The 25,493-nt window shown below is 38.6% G+C and overlaps 2 protein-coding genes across 12 annotated transcripts; one reads left to right on the top strand and one right to left on the bottom strand.

Moving 5' to 3' along the window:
- The first annotated feature begins 99 nt into the window (after positions 1-99).
- Positions 100-5,424, top strand: LOC127417738 (putative uncharacterized protein BRD3OS). Its single transcript, XM_051657928.1, has one exon. It carries the CDS (start codon positions 2,713-2,715, stop codon positions 2,965-2,967), a length of 255 nt encoding a protein of 84 aa, XP_051513888.1. The 5' UTR covers positions 100-2,712; the 3' UTR covers positions 2,968-5,424.
- A 151-nt stretch (positions 5,425-5,575) lies between these two features.
- brd3b (bromodomain containing 3b) lies at positions 5,576-25,229 on the bottom strand. 11 transcript variants are annotated; one of them, XM_051657641.1, is made up of 13 exons: positions 25,071-25,229; positions 23,445-23,779; positions 23,200-23,337; positions 20,368-20,512; positions 20,094-20,272; positions 17,625-17,996; positions 16,506-16,634; positions 16,229-16,417; positions 15,673-15,741; positions 13,970-14,208; positions 7,166-7,455; positions 6,500-6,625; positions 5,576-5,889 (listed from the first exon to the last, which is right to left on the bottom strand). In XM_051657641.1, exons 2-13 carry the CDS (start codon positions 23,643-23,645, stop codon positions 5,768-5,770), a joined length of 2,199 nt encoding a protein of 732 aa, XP_051513601.1. In that variant the 5' UTR covers positions 23,646-23,779; positions 25,071-25,229; the 3' UTR covers positions 5,576-5,767. The 11 variants fall into 11 exon arrangements, with proteins under 11 accessions (XP_051513601.1, XP_051513618.1, XP_051513632.1 ...); XM_051657658.1 differs by having other exon boundaries at positions 5,576-5,886; XM_051657672.1 differs by having other exon boundaries at positions 13,970-14,169.
- Between the last annotated feature and the right edge of the window lie 264 nt (positions 25,230-25,493).

The raw sequence follows: 25,493 nt of genomic DNA, 5'->3' as shown, positions 1-25,493 counted from the left end.
TTATTTAATATTGAGTAAAGGAGTTGATCATTTTTACATTGAGCAGACGTTTTTATCCAAAGCAACTTATCGTATGAGAAATAAAACTGCATAAGCCAAAAAACAAATAAAAGTGAGACAGTGAAAATAGTTTAAGAATAAATCTTTTTTTCTCTTTAGAAAATATAATGCATGATCACATTCGTAAAAGGATTTATTATTTGTATATTTATTAAATGTTTTATTTGTTCTTGCTCATAGAAAAGCTAGAAAACTAAGAGCTGGCTCACGGAACCATAGATATACATACGTAGATGCCTCATTCGCCTGGTTCGGATATGTCAATAGAGGCCTGCATGGGCCTTAAAATGAAACCCAACCCGCACCCAAGACCCTGTGGCCTGACCCTACCCGGCCCGAAGCCAACCTGAAATCACTATCTAATTTCTTCTAGCAAGTACTGTTGCAATAGGCTGTATTTTATGTAAGCATATAGGAAACATTCATACTGAAACCGTAAACATACACAGTTTTAACAAAACACTGCAGCCTCTCAGTACACTAGAGCAGAAGGGGGGAAAAAGCAGTGACTTACCATTTATGCGCTGAAACTTTGTTTGGTGCAACAGTCCCTTCTTGGTGCAGAACAATCTGGAATAATATGAAGTACTGCAACAGTCCCCTATATGCAGCTTGAACTTGTTCAGATTGGTGAATCTTTGACGACTGTGCTAAAAGCATTCTAGATGCAGCGCAAAGAATGAAACCGAGCTCAGGAGTCTCAGCATGCGTTTTTAAAAATTTGAAGAAGTTCTTAACTTCACATGGTGTTTAAAATGTGCTAGTCCTGCGTGAGACGCTAAAGAAAAAACGAGACGTGGTGCAAATGTCAAAGACATTTGTCCAGCATGTGTTTAAACAATGGGAAAACAGAACAGACGCACGCAAAAACACATTCTGTGTGAACGGCCCCTAACTCGTCCATTCGCGCGTGTCTGTGAGAGCGAGTGCGTATGAGAAACAAGTTTGTTAAGCCTGTTTGTATTTTAATAACAATAAAAATTCCCCAAAATTATGCAAAAGCCTTTTTTCCAAACTAAGTGTTGTAGTATAACCAACAGGAGATCACTGATGTGTGAAGTGATTTTGGTGACACTACACTGTATAAGAGTAAAGTTATTGAATATTTTTCCCAATAAAAAATTCCCCGAAATTATGAAAAAGCCTTTTTCCCTAACTAAGTGTTGTAGTATAACCAACAGGAGACCACTGATGTGTGAAGTGATTTTGGTGACACTACACTTTGTAAGAGTGAATTTATTGAATATCTTTGTAGTATCGCTTTTCGGTGTTGCACTTTATAGACGGTCCCTGCGCAATCATCTCTCAGCCGGCTACATGTAGAGACCAGTCTTATTTATCCAGCTTGTTTTTATGAAAATTAGGTTGTAGCTCGTTGTCTACCTTACTACGGTTGGAAAGAGGCATCGTTTGTGTTTTAACAACGTTTCGCTCATGAATTACTGATCCGGGAAGTTCGAATCTGTGAATATATGTCCAACTTTACCAAACTCACATTGCTTTCATGTACTTACTTTATATAATCTACATGTATGATAAAAGATAAATTTAAAAATGTTCAAATAAAGAAACGTTTCTATCCCAGAGTCTGATTACAGAAATCAGCTGGTTAAATCGTTGTAAACGTGGAGTTATATCCTCATGGTTTAAGTTAGATGATTGAAGCGTCCACTCATGGGTCGTGACCGAATGCAACGTAAATAAAACATAGAGATGAAACTGTCCCAGTGTCTACAACTTTATTATATTAACAAACAGGACATGAGCATGCTGCAATAGTGAAAACAATAACATTAAAACACTTAAACGCTGTCTCTTCGGACTTGAGTTGAGCGCTTTAATCCTCTGGGAGTAAGCTGAACAGCACACACAGCTCCTCATGAACTGGGAAATCATTGCGCTGATAATCGCCTTGCTCAGATACTATTACACATTAAAGTGCTAGATAACACATGGTGAAGTGCTGTGTTACTTCAAAGAAATGATTAAACTGCTTATGTGTACTGCCAAGTGCATCCAAGTTGGCTTAATTTATTTAGAAAAACTGCGATCGTCCATAGACATATCGATGGGCGGATGTTTGGTTACGCTACTATTCGGAGCCGGATGTGACGACACGCGGACTGTGATAAAGGCCTATAAGGACGGTATCTACGTATAGACATCTATGCTCGGAACCATCAGACAGCTCGTAGTTTCAGGCGGACTTGCATTCGAATGGCCGCTGTTGCCACAGGCAGCCGATGGCGTTATTTGATTTTGACTATCAGCTTTCCTTTCTCGAATTTTACTCAAGAAAACAGTGAAATGTTGATCAATTCTGGACAACATTGCTGCCCGATGATGATTTACACAGAAGACCACGTTGTGCAGAAAACCTAATGACAGTTTGGTTTGCTTATTGCTAGCAGCATAACACATTGCTAGCTTACAAAAATAAGAGAGGATTATCTTCGCGTATGTTCACGATGATCATATCGCTGATGCCTCGTTTTGACATTAATGACACAGCCAGCTTTTCTCACTTTATTATAATCTACTGTAATTGGAGCTTCAGGGTATTTTTCAACGGCCTGACCAAGCCCAAGACGACATTTGAGACGACCAGCCTCTTGAGTCTCTAATCAAGCAACCTGTCCACTCTTCATTACCATGACAGAGCGCTATCCTTTAGCCGAGAAGGCGATGTCGGACGGCTATGCTCGGCTCAGGTTCAAGGACACTTCGCTGCTTATTTGGCAGCAGCAACAGCTGGAACTGGAGAAAGCGCCACCGACCAATTACCTGAGCCGCAGTAAGAGCACATGGTACAGCAAGTATGGCAACCAAGCAGTTGTGGTACGGGACAAAACAGAACTGAAAGACACCGACAGTACTGGACAGTCCCGAATTTGTGCTGTTATGTGATGGTGTTACTTTGTCATGGATGATTGTCTTTAAACTAAGGGTTTCTGTACACGTGTCGTTTCAATATGGCTTTTAAGTCTACACTGAGTTCAGGAGCAGTGTATTGAGCAGTATTTTATTTTTTAATTTATTTTTGGACATTTAGCCAATATAATGGCATAGCACGCAAATGTATAGCTGTAAGAAGTGGCTTGCTTTTTACAGTTGCCAAGACTGGATGAGCTAAAACTCGTTTTAAGCAAGTCTGTACAACTTGCCCTCAATAAGCTGCTGAAGACTGCAGTATTTTCATGTTAGTATTATTTAAGCTCTTACCAAATATAAACTATAAACTGAAATACTCTAAAATAAATCTACCTAGGTAGTAAAAAGACACCACTGTGGGTTTTTGTGATTTATTTACGAAAAATGAAGGGGCTCAGTGTCCAAATCTCAGATTAGCTTATACATAAGATATTACCTTATTAGTCTGTCCCAGAACATACTTATCAACTTGCTGAACTTAACATAATGTAGCGCTACCAAGTTCTAAATTGTACTTGAATGACATTTACATGTTATAAACTGCTCAAAAAGTTTAAGAAATATACTGTAAATTGGCATGCAATACACAAATGTTTTCTCTCTCTCTCATAAAAAACAAACCATAAAATATCCAGACCCAAGACAGAGTTGACGAATAAGTAGTGAATATAAATTTATATCTGTAATTATATATCCTATGTATCTTTATATCTCTGTCTGCAACATTTTCTGTTTGAACCCCAATTGTACTTACTGGGCTCTGCTGGAGGAACTGAGTAAATTAATCATTTAAAGAAAATGTAGATTATAGCCACAAGTTTGAACATGTAATGCAATACAGTGGTAATAACGAAATAAAATAATAAAACACTTTAACGCATCCTACATATAAGAAAACTTTACATTATGATTTGTGTTTTCATGTTCTTTTGATTTAAAGAAGCACTATACACATTGGTTTCAACATGATTAGCTATACCAGACCCATTTTAATTTATTGTAGTGTGCCAACTAAACTTAAGGCAACAAGAACACATCCAATGAATTTAATGGGTTGAGATTTGAATTTGAGGCTCTGCCAGAAATTAATTCTTGCCAATGCCACACAACTTCATAAAAGAGTGGCTTTACTGCAGCCACAAAAATAAAATGAGAAAATAACCTCTAATACATTCATTTTTTTATAAAGATTATCAGTCATGGTCATTTCTAAATACACGGCAAGAAAATAGCATTTTTTGTGAAGTGTTTAGGTACCTTTGAGGAAAAAAGTAAAATAAATGTAATTACTAAAATTGAGAACATACATTAGTTGTAATAATTGCAACTAATAATAGCTACTGTTAAACACATCCTTCTGAAGTTTAATCTAGCACTGCTGATTGAAGTCTTCACAAAGAGAACTGTCCAACTTTTTTTTTTCTATTAAATGCTTCTCTCGTTTTCTTTACTGAGAAATCCTCTCCAAGTTTCTACTTGTATACCCACCCATCCACCCACCCAATACAGGAGTTTCAGAGAGGCTTGTTTATTTTAAGTGTGTTTTTGAACATCTGAATGCATTTTGCCATAATGGTCTTTCTGAATGTACTCAACCACTCTAAAATACCTGGATATCATATAGACTGAACTTAAATGAAAACTTTGATTGTCCTATGAATGGACTTGATAAAAATGAGGCATTCCAAAGAGAAAGTAGGAATGGCGTCACTTGCCTACATATCAATAGTACAAAAAAGTTACAGAAAACAATCCAAATATAAAACAAGCAAAAGAGCATATGATATAGATTAAAAACAAACAAACAAAAATCAGACAAAATTCTACAACAAATACTGAGCTGAGCATGGCAGTGAAAATGTACAGTGTTGAAATAGCCAAAATTACTGCAAACTATGCTTAAGCCTCTCAGATCAAAGGATTTAATAACGATACTGACACCAGGGTCAACAGACACTGTCTAGAGAGTTATGTTGAGCCAAATTACTTATTTAAACAGATCAAGAAACATTTCTGTAAAGATAGCACATGGAAAACATGTAACTTTGTGCCTTTTTAGATTAAACAAAAATAAATAGATCCTCTTAAAAATGGTAACAACAAAGAGTATTATCATAGTCTGTAAAATAAATGTGGAATGAGTTGAAAAGTCATGCTAACATGACAGAATCGCGTCAAAAGCGTTTTTTTCTTTTCCTTCCGACAATAAAACCTTATGTAGCTACTCGATTAGTAAAATGCAGCCAGGCATTTGACAGTTTTTCCACTAATGAATGTTTTCAGTATGGATCTAATGAGCAGCAACCTAAAAAAAAACAAAAAACACACACACACACACACACACACACACACACACACACACACACACACACACACACACACACACACACACACACACACACACACACACACACACACACACACACACACACACACACACACACACACACACACACACACACACACACACACACACACACACACCCCCACAACTGACATAATAAAAAATAAAATAATAATAATAATTTCCCTCTGGTGATACCAGGTATTTCCCTTTGAGGGCCAGCAAAATAACCTTAAAACTGTTCAAACTATTCCCACTCTCTTCTTTGTCTGAGCCAAGAGCATTCTACAAACTATTTTAAAATATCCTCTGCCATTTGCAATGCTTCTAGCTCTTTATAAAATAGGCCTTCAGAGAGATACTATTCATGACAACACACACTACTCATTAGAAAATAGAGGAGGTTGAAGTACGTGACACTCTGATCTGAGTTCAGTCTGAGTCACTGCTCTCTGAGCTGGAGCCACTGGAGCTGCTGCTTCCCGAATCAGAAGAACTGCTGCTGCCACTCAGCCGAGATGGCCCGCCCCCCTGTGCCGATCCCGCCTTCTCTGCTGGGAACAGGGAAGAGAAGTGATTGCGAGGTTCAATAAACATGTTCAAAAACACTGAATATACACATTTTACACAAATTCGTTGAGTGTAACATAACAAAAGCCTATGTCCCTACATTAGATAGATTTGAACCCTTAACAAGTGCCCCAAGACCTCATCCACACCTGCAATTGTGTATTATGACAAACAGAAGACATGCACAAAGAAAGCAAAGAACTGATCTTAAAAGGACAGAATATATTAAGTGCCCACAGAAGCAGCTGATATCAAGTCAGTGAAGTCAGTTACAGCACAAACAAACCACATTCAACAGATATTAGCTTTTTAGCATTTTTTAGCATCTGTTACTCAATCCAAATCCTTCTATTCAATGCTTGAACAGCATTACATATGAATGCAAGGCTAAACTGAAGGGCAAGCAGAAGCCCTTCAAACAGGTTAGTCAAATTAGTGAAGCACAAACCAAATTAGGCTACATGTTGATGCAAAGAAAGTATGTCACGAAAACAAGCCTATCCTTATCTCCATTTTCTTATCCTGCCCTCCTAAATTAAGTGAACCCATTCTGGTCACCTGTCTGCTCACATCTGCACACTACCACATAGGTACCTTTTTTGGGTGGTTTCTTGTTGTTGTTCAGTTGTCCACTCACGTCCTGTAGCCTCTTTTCTAACTCTTTCTTCTTTTCCTGTACCAGTTCCTCTTTAGACTTGGCACTCTTTTTCCCAGTGCCCGCTGCAGGAGACACACAGCGGCGACCAGTGAGTCATGGGTTGCCCTCATAGCCCACCGCCGTGGCAACAAGCAGCAAAAAGCACTCTACTACACTAGTTTATCGAAAATCTGTTATTAGCAGATGTAAGTGTACCTCCGTGTAATAATTAAGGGTACACTGTGTACAATTAGGGAGAATGAGACCATAAAATATATTATTTTGTTCATGTTTGGTTCAAATATTCTGTTCACAATTGTCATTTTGGGAACATGAATCTACTGTATACTGATGTTCTCTTCAAACCCTAAAGGCTTCACTTGAAGGTTATTTATACCAAGGAAAGCACATGTAAGATAATTCACCAAAAAGTCATGCAACACAGTGGGGAAGGTGAGTGCTCCCAGCTCAAAAGGAGGAAATAGCACAGCCCATTTCAGTTTTTAGAGCAAAATGACCAGGCAAGAGATTAGAGCTGCTTGTCTGTAGAATATTGAAATAATCTTTGATAGCATTTACAATCTGACAACACATCTTCGGTGAAAGAAAACAAGGGCACTTACGTAAAGGTTTACGTTGCTTTTTCTGTAAACAGGATTTGACATATCGTTCAAGCTCACGCAATGTGGACGGCTTGAGCGTTTCGAAGTCGATTTCGATCTCGTCTGGGTTGGAGTCTCGGAGCGACGGCTCACGTGATTGGATGATGTGGACCACACGGCCCAGTTTCTCACCCGGCAACCGGTTGATATCCAAGCTGAGTTGCCGCTTCTCGTCGTAAGACATGGGAAGAGACTCCTCCTCGTCAGACTCGTAGTTAGCCGCGGTAGGTTTGCCCCCCTTTTTCGGTTGCCTGTGGATTGCAGTTGAAGTTTGCATGAAGGCTGCTTAATCTTAACTCTATACACAAAACTGAATTAGCAAATTGAGATGAAAAGAATGCTGGGAGGTCCAATATTTGTGTTACTTCAAAACAAATGAGACATGGTGAAATGAATGTTATTTAATAGCTTTCATAAGGATTTGCTGTTTTAACTATATGTGAATGAGTAATGGTTGACCAATATAATTGGGCAGGCCAAATAATATATATTTATATTTTGCATTTTGAGATTATCTGCATCTGCCAATTAACAAGTATCTACTACTGACAGCCTTGTCAGTAGATAATGTGGATTTTGTTTTCAAATATTTTTTGAAAACATTCCTTCAATGTCAGCAAATGAGACACATAAAATTTGTTACATTTTTATGAACATTATTGTTTTACAAAGATATATGAAAACTAAAATCCACATGCCTGTAAATAGATTACAAATTAAGCTACATCTTAACTCACACCTCAGTTTGTAAAAACAATGCACTTGAAATGCACTTACATTGGAAGTCTACTTCCACTGTAGTTCTATTAGCCCCTTTCACACATGCAACCTGGTAAATTGCAGTAAAATGAATCGATTGCCTTTACTGGTACACATCTGCTATTCACATGCAAAGGTTTCCATTTTTTCCCCGTTTTGCTACCATTCACACATCAGCACCAAAATGCCATTAAACTCTGAGATATACAGTGTTTCCCCTAGGATTTTTTTCAGCAGCGGTGCTGCTGTGCGCGCATCCATGAGCCTGCAAGGCCGGAACCGTATTTATGCATGTCGGTGGAGTAATAGCTTAAAATGACCTTAGAATCATTATAGATCATTATTCCTGTTCACTTTGTCATGTGTGTGTTTATTATTCACTGGGAGCTTTTGACACGAAGCACTCAGAAAATCACTTGCACTATTTTTATTAAACATAAACACTGATAGAAAATATAAACCTATCTAACAGAACATATGTCACAACAGGGCTCCAGACTAACATATGGGAGTGCCACCAAGTTCTACAGATGGTGGCACCAGCACCTGATTTGGTAACAACAGTGAAGTATAATAAAAAAAATAAAAAAAAACAATTATAGAAACTAATAGAAATAGTGACATTATTATATATTTTTATATTATTTTGTTGCTGAAATGTACAGACAGTATAGCATTGATTTTGACTTGATGAAAAAAGTTTATTTATATATAGGCCTACCTAATTTATATAGGGCTAAATTGAAATATTCTGCATGTGACACTACTGATTAAGTACAGTCATCTCTGAATTCCTGAAGGCAAACAAAGCCAGTCACTTTTTCCTACATTTAAAGAGCAGATTTTACACCAAAGAAAAACTGATTGCTTGGTCCATAATAATTGTGAAAAGTTGCCATAGTTCCTCCATTAGTGTCCATACTTTTAAGTGATATTTGTAACTAGATCACAGGTAGTCACTGGTAAAACCAAGCATGGCTCCTTACTACGATAGTAAGTAACTTATAACCTTATAATTTATGTTCTAGTCAGTGTTGTTTATAATGGTGTGCCGTTAAACTTGGTTTTAAATTCGTTAAATCACCAAGGCAAGACACAGTAAGGATTTTCATAGGGTTTTTCCAGAGCCAAATTCAAATGAGTTTTGCACCACACCTCTCGCAAACAGTGTTGCCAACTTAGTGACTTTGTTGCTAGATTTAGTGACTTTTTGGTCCCCTTAGCGAGCAAAAGGGCCATCAAGCGACTAGCGACTTCCACATCTGGTGAAACAAAAAGCATCAGCTCTATTGTGAATGATGTCTCATTTTTCTCGGTGTTCTAGCGTCCCCCTATGTTTCAAGTAATATGACTGACCTGCATGCCATCAGCAGCTGGATTTATGTGCATACGGATGTTCTATAAACCGAATGACTGACCAGCTTAGGTGTTGTTGGTATTTGTTTGTGACAATCTCAACCTCAATTCACGTGCATGCTCTCCGTTTAGAAAAGTCAGCCTACAGTGATAGAAGAGCATTGAGAAATTATCTAGCAGGGCAAGAGAGAGAAAGAGAGAGAGAATGGATATGAACCACTGATCTATAATAGTGTAGAGGTACAGTGCATCCGGAAAGTATTCACAGCGCTTCACTTTTTCACATTTTGTTATGTTACAGCCTTATTCCAAAATGGATTAAATTCATTATTTTCCTCAAAATTCTACAAACAATACCCCATAATGACAATGTGAAAGAAGTTTGTTTGAAATCTTTGCAAATTTATTAAAAATAAAAAACGAAAAAAAATCACATGTACATAAGTATTCGCAGCCTTTGCCATGACACTCAAAATTGAGCTCAGGTGCATCCTGTTTCCACTGATCATCCTTGAGATGTTTCTACAACTTGACTGGAGTCCACCTGTGGTAAATTCAGTTGATTGGACATGATTTGGAAAGGCACACAGCTGTCTATATAAGTTCCCACAGTTAACAGTGCATGTCAGAGCACAAACCAAGCCATGAAGTCCAAGGAATTGTCTGTAGACCTCCGAGACAGGATTGTATCGAGGCACAGATCTGGGGAAGGGTACAGAAAAATTTCTGCAGCATTGAAGGTCCCAATGAGCACAGTGGCCTCCATCATCCGTAAATGGAAGAAGTTTGGAACCACCAGGACTCTTCGTAGAGCTAGCCGCCCGGCCAAACTGAGCGATCGGGGGAGAAGGGCCTTAGTCAGGGAGGTGACCAAGAACCTGATGGTCACTCTGACAGAGCTCCAGCATTTCTCTGTGGAGAGAGGAGAACCTTCCAGAAGAACAACCATCTCTGCAGCACTCCACCAATCAGGCCTATATGGTAGAGTGGCCAGACGGAAGCCACTCCTCAGTAAAAGGCACATGTCAGCCCGCCTGGAGTTTGCCAAAAGGCACCTGAAGGACTCTCAGACCATGAGAAACAAAGATTGAACTCTTTGGCCTAAATGGCAAGCGTCATATCTGGAGGAAACCAGGCACCGCTCATCACCTGGCCAATATCATCCCTACAGAGAAGCATGGTGGTGGCAGCATCATGCTGTGGGGATGTTTTTCAGTGGCAGGAACTAGGAGACTAGTCAGGATCGAGGGAAAGATGAATGCAGCAATGTACAGAGACATCCTTGATGAAAACCTGCTCCAGAGCGCTCTGGACCTCAGACTGGGGCGAAGGTTCATCTTCCAACAGGACAACGACCCTAAGCACAGCCAAGATAACAAAGGAGTGGCTACAGGACAACTCTCTGAATGTCCTTGAGTGGCCCAGCCAGAGCCCAGACTTGAACCCGATTGAACATCTCTGGAGAGATCTGAAAATGGCTGTGCACCGATGCTCCCCATCCAACCTGATGGAGCTTGAGAGGTCCTGCAAAGAAGAATGGGAGAAACTGCCCAAAAATAGGTGTGCCAAGCTTGTAACATCATACTCAAAAAGACTTGAATCTGTAATTGGTGCCAAAGTTGCTTCAACAAAGTATTGAGCAAAGGCTGTGAATACTTATGTACATGTGATTTTTTCGTTTTTTATTTTTAATAAATTTGCAAAGATTTCAAACAAACTTCTTTCACGTTGTCATTATGGGGTATTGTTTGTAGAATTTTGAGGAAAATAATGAATTTAATCCATTTTGGAATAAGGCTGTAACATAACAAAATGTGGAAAAAGTGAAGCGCTGTGAATACTTTCCGGATGCACTGTAAGTGATATGAACAGATGAGGTGTCACTGTCAAAAAGTCATTGTGACACAGTAACACTGGCACAAGTAATATACACTGATGGTTCAGCATCACAAAACAGATATGTATATAAAAAAATAAAAAAGAAAGATATATTACACATCTCAAAAACAGCTCCACGTGAGGCATTATAAGGCATATAGATCCATGTTAAAAAAAAACATCCCCAACAATACACCGCTGCCTACCCCTGGTTGCTATTGCTAGGATAATTTAAAAAAGAAATAAAAAGAAATAAAAAGAAATCCCCCACTGTCTGAATATTTGAGAAGTTCAGTTGGTGCTAGCTAAATGATTAGTAGTTAAATACTAATTGTTAAATCATTAGTTAAATGACACCTTTAAAGAATTGCCGTAGCTCTTTACGCCAATTCATTTACATATGTAAATTTGACGTATTACGTAATAACGTCACCACGTGATTTAGTTACTTTTATGAGAAATAGTTGGCAGCACTGCTCGCAGAGCTGTTTATAATGATTTGTGCTGCGTGGGAGAGCCTGCTCTGTGCTCGCGCTGCTTTGTTCATTGAGCCGGCTGATAACTGATCCGGGTAGTGGCTATTGCTGGTACATTTTGTTTTCCTCAAAACAGAAACAGAAGCATCAAGCATAATCATCGAGAGTTGGCAAACTCTGTAGTCATAGCAGTGTGACCTCTAAAAAAACGTAAGTCTCATCGACAGGAAAAATTATTGTAAGATGTGACCATTTAGTCACAGTCTGGAGCCCTATATTTCTACTACCTTTGCCAAAGAAGTTACCAGAGTAAAAGACTTTCCGCTAGAAGAGGTATCATGTCGGGTCTCGTGCTTCTCTGTTGTGTATGTGTATGCACTCACGAACAGCCTTTGAGGATGACTTCACTGTGAATACGTGCGTGTATATGGTGGGGTCCCTTTCGCTTCACACAGGTGTCCCATTTAACTGCACGCAGTATAAACGCGCAACTGACTGGTGCTGGCAAGTGTTACGTTGCTCCTGAATGCATAAAGGGGAAACACTGGATATAGTTCCTTATCTTACAAATTTTTCATCTGCTGGAATGAAGAGAAGTGCTTTTAGGCTGGATTACACTATACCACTTTTAAAATCTGAACAGAATCGAAAATACTGATCACACACTTACCAACTATGTAAATGGCTACAGACAAAAACTGGGCATCAAACACTAAACAACAGGATCACTCCGGCTGTCATGTAGATTCGATCAAACTCACGTGAAAATACACGCCACCGTTTTAGATGCAGCATGACAGATGTAAACAAACATGGATGTACGGGAGTGCTGCTGTTGATGCTGTTTCTCTGTTCCGAGTCTCAAAAGAAATGTGCCGAGTGCATCTGGGTGCGGACTTGGGTTAAAAAACGGAGACTGCGATGCGAGTTAGACGTTAAATGGCGTTTAATGTTTTCTCCACAGAGTGCTTGTTCACCATCTCCATTTCTTCACTGTCCAGTGTCGTGGCCACACGCGGTCGATTTACATTGGTTGCTTACCATGTGACTTCAGATTTGAGTCAAGGATTATCACACACTATGAGATTTCCTCTATAGTCAGTCCCAAAATATCTAATATCTTTTAATGGACTAAATGGAATTATTTCAATTTCTGTCCAATTTTTGGAAAATCTGTCCAAAAGACATTTTTTTAACTACATTTTAACATTTAGTAACTGAATCATGTCCGTTTTACGTCAGTGCGTCCTGACCTCGTACGTGCTTAAACCTTTATTCTTACGACTCTGTTCACACATAGCATCAAAACTGAACTTTTCAGGCAATGTTAAAACTTCTCATTCAGGGAAATAGCCAGTTCTAAATTTAGTGGTAATTTCAAATGGATTGTGTTCACACATGACCTCTAAACAAGGGGTGTGCAAAACTACCAATTTTCATAATCGACTAGTCAGTCGGTTGTTTAAACGACTAGTAATGTAGTATAATAATGTATAATGGACCCTTTTCACATGTCCGCGTGCAGTAAAGCGGAAGTAGTCATAGTTGGCTAAACTTGAATGGTGGTGAATGGGGGACCGCAGAAAATACAATTTTTGTTTACCTGTTTGCTCCCAACAGCAAAAAAAAAAAAAAAAAAAAATCAACGATTACACTTTCACAGAAAAACGCTAACAAGTTGCGTCTCTCAATACATTTGAGATTCGCGTCTCCCATTAAAACCACCACCACAAAAAATATCAATGTTAATAGTCGACCCCACTAATCAACTAGTCAGTTGTTAGAGGACTAGTCGATTAGTCGACCACCGTGGCACATCCTAACTCTAAACTGAAAATTGCACTTCATTTTCTAGAAAAGGCTATATATGTGAAAGTGACTATTGTAAGTGCATAACTGTCAATCTGTCAGTGTTTTTGTTTGCTTTTTCAAAATGAGGGGCAAGTCAAAAGAAGTTTCTGTGGTTATTGACAGCATGTCACAGATGCTGACTGAATCTGTATTAGCTTATGAGCTTCACCTGGAATATTCCTTAAAATTGTATTGTATTTTAAAACAATAGTAATATTAGTGCACCGTTTAACAATTAAACAAGTATACTGTACTATAAAACATTATACTGTATAGTATATCTGCTTTATATCAGCCATGTGTTTGGAAGCTTACTAGATATCGGCACTGGCCACTGAAAAACCCAAATCGATCCACCACTAAAATAGGTTTAAAAGTCATAGATTTAGTTGTAAAATTAAGAACATTCCAAAATTCCCAACAAAACTCAAGAAAAGCAGCTTACCTCACAGTAGACGTGCTGTTGGGTTTCCGTGCAGAGGTCTTTTTCTGCTGAGTTGGCTTATTCTGTTGTGTGGACTTGGCCTTTTTCTCATCTTCTGACTTGACCTTGTTTTTGTCTTTGTCTTTGTCCTTCTCTTTTTCTTTTTTCTTCTTCTCTTTTTCTTTCTTCTCTTTCTTTTTCTTTGGTTTGCTCACAGGACCCTGTGACAGAGCGGCCAGCTGTTCATGAACAGCCTTCAGCTGAGGAGGAAGGTGAAGGGAATGGTTAGCAAGCAGGGGGGGATGGAGCTGCATGCATGCTGCATCGTTACTTAACGTAAAAGACTAGGATTGTAGCTGTGCAAGGAGGGATGATGGGACTGGTGATGAAGGGAAGAGTTTTAAAAGGATAATGAATGACATTTGTCGCCTACACATATCACCTGATACCCATTTTTTTTTATTGAATCCCTCAACCCAGAAAATAAGGGACACTTATTTAGCAGATCACTTTTCTAGCCAGGAAAAATTTTGTTTTCTTTAGATTTTTTAGAAACATGATGACATTTAAAATTATGTTTAAAGGTGAAGTGTTTAATTTCTGCGCCATCAGCAATCGGAATTGCAAAAATAACGACTGTTTTCAAACAGGTTTCCTGCCCCAAACATCGGGTTGGTCGGGATGCTCATACAAACAGAGCAATGTTTTGATAACCCAGTGTTTAGATTTTTTGGGTGAAATCATCCAAAAAATGGCTTACTTATATTTGGCTCTGCATATTAAGCTGGAATATAAGATTTTAGTACTTTAACATTGAAAATGTTGGTCTTCAGAAATCTACCAAGGTTTCCTCAAAGACAAAACACTTTCTCCTAAGGTGCTTTTTCATATAGTTGTCCAGCAACATTGACTGCCACAAAAACAAATCTTGACTTGCCCTCCCACTTTAAAAAAAGCAAAAATCTGAGTTACAGTGAGGTACTTACAATGGAAGTGAATGGGGCCAATTTGTAATCGTTAAAATACTCACTGTTTCAAAAGTACAGACACAAGACATAAACAATATGTGTGTTAACATGATTTGTGTGATTATATCGCTTACTAGCCTTTTCTGTGTAAAGTTATATCCAATTTTTTACAACTTACAACCCTAAAACCACTGTAAAGATTACGATTTAAACAACTTTACAGCTCAAATAATCCATGAGTTTTAACAGAAGAATACTTCTGTAAGTGCTGTTATAAAATTATAAGCTTCATATTCCTGCCTTTAAACCCTTCAAAAATTGTAAGTGCCTCACTGTGACCCAGATTTGTACTTGTTTTAAAGAAAAGGAGGGACGAGTCCAAATAATGTTTTTGTGGTAATCAACATTCTGCCACAAATGCTGTCAATTGAGCTAAACTTGAATTGAACCTGGAATATTCCTTTAAAGAAAGAAAGAAGATTCTTTCCATGATTTGGTAGCACTGGAGACCGCATCCCAACCACCAATTTAGATTCTCACTGATAAACATGCCAATCAATGTCATTCACAGAGCAGAGAGGAAAACACAGCCAATAGACTAGCTGAGTGACAAAGCAAGTTCACGTGAGGAAGATGCCCAGCTCAAATACACCCCATAAAGCACCACCTTAACCCTCTACCGCTCACTTAAGAAGAGGCTACGGAAAATGGAGGAGTTAGTGGGGTGGGGGGCCGGGAAGTAAAAATATAATTCACCTGAAAACGTTTGGCACACCCGTTTTTTGTCCCTGCCCTGTTACCATTGGGGTGCTCCACAACGAATTGCTGGTAAAAAAGCCAAAGTGAAATCAGGGGACAAAATAATCATTCTCAAATATGCATTTTCACGTTAGAATACTATAATAGACTACGTCACGATGAGAGCAGAATAACTACAATAAAATGACAATCACTAAGTGTGACACTGAGTGATACCGATTAAGAAATAATCAGCTTAAATCTTACAGCATGCAAGTCAACATATACCAAGATGCCAACACAAACTGCAGAGGCGGTAGAGGGTTAAACTTTCAGTCCAGGGTGAAATGGGCAGTTACATAGAGCTTGTGTCCAAAACATTAATAAAATAAGAGAGGCATTAAGAAAAAAAAAAGTCTAAACATTCAAAATGACTTTGACACAAGCAGTCAGAGTGAGGAGGTGGTGAATGTGTGGGGGGGGGGAGGGGTAGTGGGTGTGGCCTCTGCCTGTCTCTCCACCCTTGGTTTGGATCTTGGTCCTCAGTGGTGACACCCACCTGTTTGCCACTCACCTGTTCCTGAAGCTCAGCCAGCCTGGTGGCCCGCTCCTCCTCTGAATCCGAGCTGGAGCTGGAGGAATCTGCACTGCTCTCACTGCTGCCGGTGCTCTTGCTCACCACTGCTGTAGCCGACACTGCATTAGGGGAGGACGGCTCTGCAGGTTCATCTGGCATCTTAGCAAATTTCATCTCAAACACATCCTGTAGGACACAACAAGATTGGATTGTGAGGTCTAAGGTTTTATGAGTCATTTTGGGTCACAATGGCTCTCATTTTAATCATTTGCACCTGTAGTTTTCTTGCCATGGCAACAACCTCATGATCAGGCGGGTTGTACTTGTAACAATTTGAGAACATTAACCGAATATCTGCTGCGAAGCTTTGGGCATCTTGGTATTCTCGACCATCCATCTTTTTCTGGAATAGAGGCATGGTATGAAACACAGTTTAGTGTATGCATGTTCATAACAGTGGGCATCAAATTACTTTCAAGCACTACTTAGCAGATTCAGACAGTTGTACAAAAAACTTTGTTTTTTTTTTTTTCATGGAAAGTATGCAAAAAATGTTCCTACTCCCTGATATTACTGAAATTAGTGTCGTAAGATATCTCATCGGTCTCTGTGACAGTTCTAGACTCTGTAAACAGCAAACAAAAATGTGTCCGCGGTCTCTGACGATTTCCTGCCTGTCATTAATTTGTTGCGTTCTCATAGTATTGTAGTTTCAGCTAATTATTGAGGCTTACTGCCAATTTTATGCCTTGATGCTCATAACAATTGTCAGTTGAGGGTGCTATTTTGCTGCTGTTGTTTTTTTAAAACAATTTCTGCATGATGTCAGTCTCAATAAATCTCATTTGGTATCTTTGGAGTGCACGGTTTTGAAAAAAGAGGGAGCGTGGCTAATTCAACAGCACAGTCTTGTGGAAGTACAAGGACTAAAATCGCTTACAAGACTTTTAATGACATATAACCATCATCATCAGGATTCCCAAAAATTTTGACCAATGAATTTCCATGCCTTTTTCATGACCTTTCAATAAGTTTATGATTACTAGATAAGAACTTCTAAAAATCTTTTTGATTATAGCAGAATTCATTGTAATGAAACATTTCAATCAATTCAATGAAGAAAAAAAACGACTCAAAAGAACCACTATATATCTCCCTGAGAGCAAATTCTAGCTTATAAAATATTTTATAGCAGAGCAAAACTAAAAACTGGATGTAAACTATAGAAATTTCTATGACATTTCCATGCCAATAAAACATACTTTTTTAATTCCCTGGTATTTCTAAGTTTTCCATGACCGTGGGAACCCTGTCATGAAGAATAGTTGCCATTCTTTATAAACACGAAGTAATAAAGGACTTTTTCTTTGCAAGTTGAAATCTCAGGTCATACTTTGACAGTGCTGAGGTCCATTGGTTGCTTGATGATTTCATGATAGTCATGAAGCTCCAGGGCCTCTGCATCTACAGGCTTGTAGAAGGGCCAGGCATAAGCTGCATGTTTCTTGGAAAGCATCTCTTTAAGAATAGTGTCACAGTATTTGAGATGATCATTGAGCTTGCTTTTCTTGTTGCCTTGCTGTAGGACATCCCCATCTTCCAGGTCCTTTTTGGGAGGTTTGATGGGTCGACCCGTGCTCTCTCGTCTGGAAATGACTTTACTGTGTTTGGACTCCAACACTGCAGTGGGCGACTCACTTCTGCTGGCAGTGATCGCACAGGTTGTGGGCGTGGTAGTGTCTGCTTTCCGCTTTACCCCTTTCTTCTGAGGAAAATGACATCATGCATGTGAGTTAGAACAAACATACAGTTAAAGTCAGAAGTTTACAAACACTTAGGTTGAAGTCATTAAAACAAATTTTTTTAATCCACAGATTTCATATTAGCAAACTATAGATTTAGCAAGTCGTTTAGGACATCTACTTTGTGCATGACACGAGTAATTTTTCAAACAATTGTTTACAGACAGATTGTTTCACTTTTAATTGATTATATCACAATTCCAGTGCGTCAGAAGTTTACATACACTACATTAACTGTGCCTTTAAGCAGCTTGGAAAATTCCAGAAAATGATGTCAAGCCTTTATACAATTAGCTTCTGATAGGAGGTGTACTGAATTGGAGGTGTACCTGTGGATGTTTTTTAAGGCCTACCTTCAAACTCAGTGCCTCTTTGCTTGACATCATGGGAAAATCAAAAGAAATAAGCCAAGACCTCAGAAAAAAAATTGTGGACCACCACAAGTCTGGTTCATCCTTGGGAGCAATTTCCAAACGCCTTAAGGTACCACGTTCATCTGTACAAACAATAGTATGCAAGTATAAACACCATGGGACCATGCAGCCATCATACCGCTCAGGAAGGAGACGCATTCTGTCTCCTAGAGGTCCGAGAACTTTTTGTCCATAATGACCATCGTTATGTTTGGAGGAAAAAGGGTGAGGCTTGCAAGCCAAAGAACACCATCCCATCATGTTGTGGGGGTGCTTTGCTGCAGGAGGGACTGGTGCACTTCACAAAATAGATGGCATCATGAGGAAGGAAAATTATGTGGATATATTGAAGCAAAATCTCAAGACATCAGCCATGAAGTTAAAGCTCAGTCGCAAAAGGGACTTGCAAATGGACAATGACCCCAAACATATCTCCAAAGTTGTGGCAAAATGGGTTAAGGAAAGCAAAGTCAAGGTATTGGAGTGGTCATCATAAAGCCCTGACCTCAATCTGAAAATATGTGGGCAGAACTGAAAAAGCATGTGCGAGCAAGGAGGCCTACAAACCTGACTCAATTAAACCAGTTTTGTCTGGAGGAATGGGCCAAAATTCCAGCAACTTATTGTGAGAAGCTTGTGGAAGGCTACCCAAAATGTTTGACCCAAGTTAAACAATTTAAAGGCAATGCTACCAAATACTAACAAATTGTATGTAAACTTCTGACCCACTGGGAATGTGATGAAAGAAATAAAAGCTGAAATGAATCATTCTCTCTACTATTATTCTGACATTTCACATTCTTAGTGATCCTAACTGACCTAAGACAGGGAATGTTTTCTATGATTAAATGTCATGAATTGTGAAAACTGAGTTTAAATGTATTTGGCTAAGGTGTATGTAAACTTCTGACTTCAACTGTAACTGAAATCGGGTTGTGCAAAAATATATTTTTAAAATCAAGTAATCAGTGGGTTCTTTTGCAAAGTTGCAGAAACAGAGTGAATAAAATTTTTTTGCTGTTGGAGCAAATGGGCACGAAAAAATAATATTTGCTATGGTCTCCTATGTACCTTCATTACAGTTTACCCCGCAAATGTTAACTTAAGCTATCCAAACATGGAAATGTGAAAAGAGTCCATTGCTCATTGCTCGCAGCAGGTGATTTGAAGTCTGACAATCGTCTTGAAATGTATTGCTGAAGGTGGTGAATGTTACAAATGTTTTCTTTTAATGGCTTTTGCAGTGGTGTTTAAATGGAGATTGTGCTCTAAAGAGACACAACTTTTCAGAGTTTAAGCATGCTGATAGACTTGCAGCTAATTTTAGTGTGTTGGCACACTAAAGCACAGCACGCTAAAGACCTCTGTGAAAAGTTGCAGCTCTAAATTCATCGCCTTTAAAGCTCTGCCACTAAAAAAAATTACAGCTAAAAAAAAAAACATATGTAAACTCACTAGTCCACCATCCTAATCCACCTCTAAACTTAAAATTATAAATCTTTTTTTTTTTTTGTTTTTGTTTTTTTTTTTTTTACAAACCACTATTTTGAAAGAAATCCATTCTTTACAAAAGGGCATAATATATTCTGCTTTGACAAAAAGAAAGTAAAACTTTAGTTGTTTCCACATCATTTTAGCTGGTCTTACTTTGACAACAGGCTGTGCTGTTGGGATCATGGATGTGGCAGGGGGCACAGCTTGGACATTGGAGGTGATAGTCGAGACTGGAGTTGCAGCTATTACAGGAGTCTGAGCCAGCTGTGGGGGGGAGCTCGGACATGACGAGGATGGAGAACCAGTCGTCAGTGCTATTGATTGTTGGTTTTCTGTTTGGATGTGTTAAAGACAATTTCAGCTGGAAACTCTCCTAAAAACTGCATGTCATTGGTAACTTTCAAAAGGTTTATATCTGATGAGTTACCTGAACCAGGGGGTGCTGCAGGTTTCCGTGCTTTGCCCTTTGGTGGTGGGGGTAGAAGCTCCACTTCCTCCTGGGGCATCTGAGCTACCTTTTGGAGGAAAATCTTTTCCAAGGCTTGAGCCATAAGAACAATGTCATCTGTGGGCTAGGACAATAGCAACAAATAGTAGAAAAATTTAAAAGGGAATGTAAAGCATAAAAATACACATTACATAACAGAATGGTATTGGAAGAAGCCATTTTATTAGGGATGCCCCAATACCATTTTTTTTTTTTTTTTGAGAATGAGTACGAGTACCGATATCATTTTATTTTTTGTTTTATAAATGAATTCTTTAAAACTTTAATTAAATGAAAATAAAACTATTCATTTTCAACATAATCTTGTATTAGTTTTATCAAATGAAGTTCTTTTATACAGAACCTCACAGCACAATACAAAATACAACATTGGAGCTATTTTTGTCAACAACAACAACAAAACAAAGTGCTGCATAACAGAGCATCACAGATCTGAGATAGTGGTTAAATATATACGATTACTACTGATTTATTATTATTATTAGCAGTAGTATTACAGTGAATATTACATAACTATACAGTAGTGATATATTTTGGTCGCAACTTTTTCCATTTAAAATTAGCTTTTATTTTGGTGGAAGATTTTATTTCGGAGTGAAGCACTTTCCATTTCTGCATGTTTGTGAAGGTAGCTTCTCAACTCCTGAAAAGCAGGTTGCTACTAACCTAATGTGATTAAACCACAAAAGGCTGCTATTAATTAATATGTAGTCTGCATGTGCCTCGTGCTACAAAGAGAATTAGCGCTCTGCTCGCTGTCATCTGCTACAAACAGAGCGTGCTCATAATGGTGTTTTCCCTGTATTAGGCCAGGAGCCCTAAAAGGTATGAGAAGCCGATGTCTGCACAACACTAGTTTCACACGTTAACTTTGAAGCTCGCAGCACATACAAACTATGTATTTATCCCATTAAATCACAGCCTTTGTGGTTTAATAATCATACTAGGACATAACGTGATTTAACAAATGTTTACGGAATGTCACTTGTAGGTCAGATGGTATTGGTTTTTGGTATCGGAACATTTTTACCAGCACGAGTACAAATACATGAGGGCGGTCTCTGACACAATTCCGATACCAGTATTGGTATTGGCACATCCCTACATTTGATAAAATAGTGGTCGACCAATATAGGATTTTTAGATGGCCGATGCTAATATCTAAAGAGCTGAGTTGCCGGTGGCTGATACATCGCTGATTTATATAATACAATTTAATGATTGCAAATATGTACATAAAATGCCTGAATTTAAAATATTTTACACAAATACTCAAAATGGCCAAACAGGCCTGACTGACATATATTGGTCTATCACCATTATAGAAAAGACAACAATTATACAGTTGAAGTCAGAAGTTTACATACACTTAGGATGAAGTCATTCAAACTCATTTTCTAACCACTCAACAGATTGAGTGGCCTACAGAATGCCTACCTTCAAACTCGGTGCCCCTTTGCATGACATCATGGGAAAATCAAAAGGAATTAGTGGACCACAAAAAATTGTGGACCTCCACAAGTCTGGTTCATCCTTGGGAGCAATTTCCAAACACCTTAAGGTACCACGTTCATCTGTACAAACAATAGTATGCAAGTATAAACACCATGGGAGCACGCAGCCATCATACTGCTCAGGAAGGAGACGCATTCTGTCTCCTAGAGATGAATGTAGTTTGGTGCAAAAAGTGCAAATCAATCCCAGAACAACAGCAAAGGACCTTGTGAAGATGCTGGAGGAAACAGGTAGACAAGTATCTATATCCACAGTAAAACGAGTCCTATAGCAACATAACGTGAAAGGCTGTTCAGCAAGGAAGAAGCCACTGCTCCAAAACCGCCATAAAAAAAACCAGACTACAGTTTGCAAGTGCACATGGAGACAAAGATCTTACTTTTTGGAGAAATGTCCTCTGGTCTGATGAAACAAAATTGAACTTTTTGTCCACAACGACCATCGTTATGTTTAGAGGAAAAAGGGTGAGGCTTGCAAGCTGAAGAACATCATCCCAACCGTGAAGCATGGGGGTGGCAGCATCATGTTGTGGGGGTGCATTGCTGCAGGAGGGACTGGTGCACTTCACGTGGAAGGCATCATCGATGGCATCATGAGAAAGGAAAATTATGTGGATATATTGAAGCAACTTCTCAATACATCAGCCACGAAGTTAAAGATTGGTCGCAAATGGGTTTTCCAAATGGACAATGACCCCAAGCATACCTCCAAAGTTGTGGTAAAATGGCTTAAGAACAACAAAGTTAAGGTATTGGAGTGGCCATCACAAAGCCCTGACCTCAGTCTGATAGAAAATTTGTGGGCAGAACTGAAAAAGCATGTGCGAGCAAGGAGGCCTACAAACCTGACTCAGTTACACCAGTTCTGTCTGGAGGAATGGGCCAAAATTCCAGCAACTTATTGTGAGAAGTTTGTGGAGGGCTACCCAAAACGTTTGACCCAAGTTAAACAATTTAAAGGCAATGCTACCAAATACTAACAAATTGTATATAAACTTCTGACCCACTGGGAATGTGATGAAAGAAATAAAAGCTGAAATAAATCATTCTCTCTACTATTATTCTGACATTTCACATTCTTAAAATAAAGTAGTGATCCTAACTGACCTAAGACAGGGAATGTTTTCTACGATTAAATGTCAGGAATTGTGAAAAACTGAGTTTAAATGTATTTGGTGTATGTAAACTTCTGACTTCAACTTTATACAATATTTTTTTTAACATTTTTATTATTTACCTTGTTATAGATGTAACAGTTTGTGAACATAGTGTTAAAGTCCTGCATACATTCACCAGCAGTCCAATAATAATTATTCTCAAGTCGCTTCTTTATGGTTCCCATGTCCATTGGATTCTTAATAACTTTATGGTAGTCCTATATGATACAGACAATAAATTAGAAAATGTTTAACACACTAGATAAAGCAAATATTTAGTATAAAATCTAACAATATGAGAATCGAAAGGCAACATATTACTTACTGGCAGATTCAATTTGATGGCATCCACAGGTGTGTAAAAGGGCCACGCAAACTGATGCTTCCACAGAGTCTTCACAACCACATTCTGCATATACTGTAGCTGGTTTGTTTTTCGGCCAGGCTTACTGGAGTTTGTGACCTCAGGTGGGGAAGGGTTTACAATAGGTGGAGGCACCTGGGCAGGGGACGTGACTACCGACATACTGGCCAGTTAAGGGGAAGAAGATGCTTGAATGCCGTCTGTACACCTCTTAGCTCAGTTACAATGATCCTCTTGCAGCTCCTTGGTCCCACCTCGATGCACACATCCCATCTCAGTACCTGAGTGTCAGCACTCTGCCAGTAAACACAGGGAAATAACTCAAATTAAACATAAAGCTATGAAAAATAAATGTTTGAAAAAAGATGCGTTATATACACTGTAACTTTAATTGAACTAGCCATTTTTACCTCACTGCCAATTTGCACTTTATTTACATATTATATTCCTATTTACAATTATGGTTAGATGCTAACTATATTTCATTAGCTCACAATGACAATAAAGATAAATCTAATCACATTTTTCGGTAAGACCACTATTTTGGAAACAATCATAAATTCAGTGATTTGCATGTTGTAAACAGATAACAAACAGTATGAAATGAATGGTTACTGAAAAAATAATACAAATAATAATTTTATATAATATATATATATATATATATATATATACATACATACATACATATAACTGGAAAGTTAATATAAATATATATAAAAAATCATTTTTGTCCAAATCTGCTGCCTATATATATATATAATATTAACTTTCCAGTTATTTTGTTGGACATGTTCCCAAATAAATGCAATACTAGCATCTTGAAATGAGTTAAAAGTCTGAGCTACAGTATTTTGTCGGGGGTTTTCAAAGGAATGAATGGCTGGCAAAATCAGCGGGAAAAAATGCTGTAAACTTGCTGTTCTGCAATAGTTATTTTTAATCCCAAGAAAACGTCTTTTAAAACTACAAATCTCCAACTGACTACGGGAGGCCATGTAAAAAATCGCAGGTTACACTGAATTAAATCATGTCCAAAACATTAGCCAGCAAATTCCGCGCCTGCGCCCTCTTTCACGGGGCTCCAACCGTAAACTAAACTGGAAATCCATTTAGCAAATGCGCGTTAAAGTAACGGCACCAGGCGTGTGTATTAAAGTTCTTTAAAAGATGGCGGGCACGGGAGAGACAGGGCATCGAGAGAGGAATGCCGAGGATCGAGCCCCACCGTGTCTTTAACACAACCATTGTGTGTGCATGCCGTTCAGCCAGCTAGCTACTCAGCGGGCTCTTTTGAAATCATGCCACAATGTATTCCCAAATCCTTATTCCACACTTAATACAACGAGAAAAGCACAGCGAACGATTACAGCGAGCACCACGTTCACGGATCGAAACGGCTGCGCTTGAAAGGTTTTGTTACATTGTTGCAAAGCGCCGATCATCAGCTCCACTCTGTCAGAGGAGATCCTGCTAGCCACATTCAGCTGTGTTTCCCCCCCAAAAGATCAATATGCATCATCTAAACTGAACACAAACTTCAATCGGAATGCGCTAAACGTATATATGTATGGTATACTTTATTACTTTCACTCCAAGCAGCTCCGGTTGCGTTTTCCTTGCAGATATTCGGGTAGCTTTTATTGCGAAGAAGCATAATAGATGGCTGGGGTCGACACTGGTTGGGTAGTGTTGTGCGCATGCGCGCTGTCTCGCACAGTATTGTGGTTGATGTTGTTGTTGTTGTGTGAATGACTAACTGTCGAACTCGCCGAATAATAAAGACATACGTCACTTCCACCTTATCGTCGCCTGAAACGTTACCATGACGACGCAGCGCAGCTGTTCTAACAACAGGAATCTCTTATTTATTGCTGTTAATTCGTTGTTGCAAATAAATTTACTTTTTGTAATAAATTTCCCCCCAAACAGTGCCTTTTGTGTCTTATTTAAAATTGCTTCCTGTTGCTGTTTTAATAATAATAATAATAATAGTAATATATATGTACA

This window comes from Myxocyprinus asiaticus, chromosome 3, assembly GCF_019703515.2.
Source record: "Myxocyprinus asiaticus isolate MX2 ecotype Aquarium Trade chromosome 3, UBuf_Myxa_2, whole genome shotgun sequence".
Classification (NCBI taxonomy): Eukaryota; Metazoa; Chordata; class Actinopteri; order Cypriniformes; family Catostomidae; genus Myxocyprinus; species Myxocyprinus asiaticus.
This window is presented reverse-complemented; position numbering and strand designations above follow the sequence as displayed.

What these genes read in the sequence shown, in the direction of transcription:
- LOC127417738 (XM_051657928.1), top strand. Translation starts at nt 2,713, where the DNA reads ATGACAGAGCGCTATCCTTTAGCCGAGAAGGCGATGTCGGACGGCTAT.
- brd3b (XM_051657641.1), bottom strand. Translation starts at nt 23,645, where the DNA reads ATGTCGGTAGTCACGTCCCCTGCCCAGGTGCCTCCACCTATTGTAAAC. An exon ending in CAGCACAGCCTGTTGTCAAA is followed by an intron (nt 17,997 to 20,093) that starts GTAAGACCAGCT and finishes CATTTTCCTCAG; the next exon opens with AAGAAAGGGGTAAAGCGGAA. An exon ending in CAAGAAACCACCCAAAAAAG is followed by an intron (nt 5,890 to 6,499) that starts GTACCTATGTGG and finishes CCCTGTTCCCAG; the next exon opens with CAGAGAAGGCGGGATCGGCA.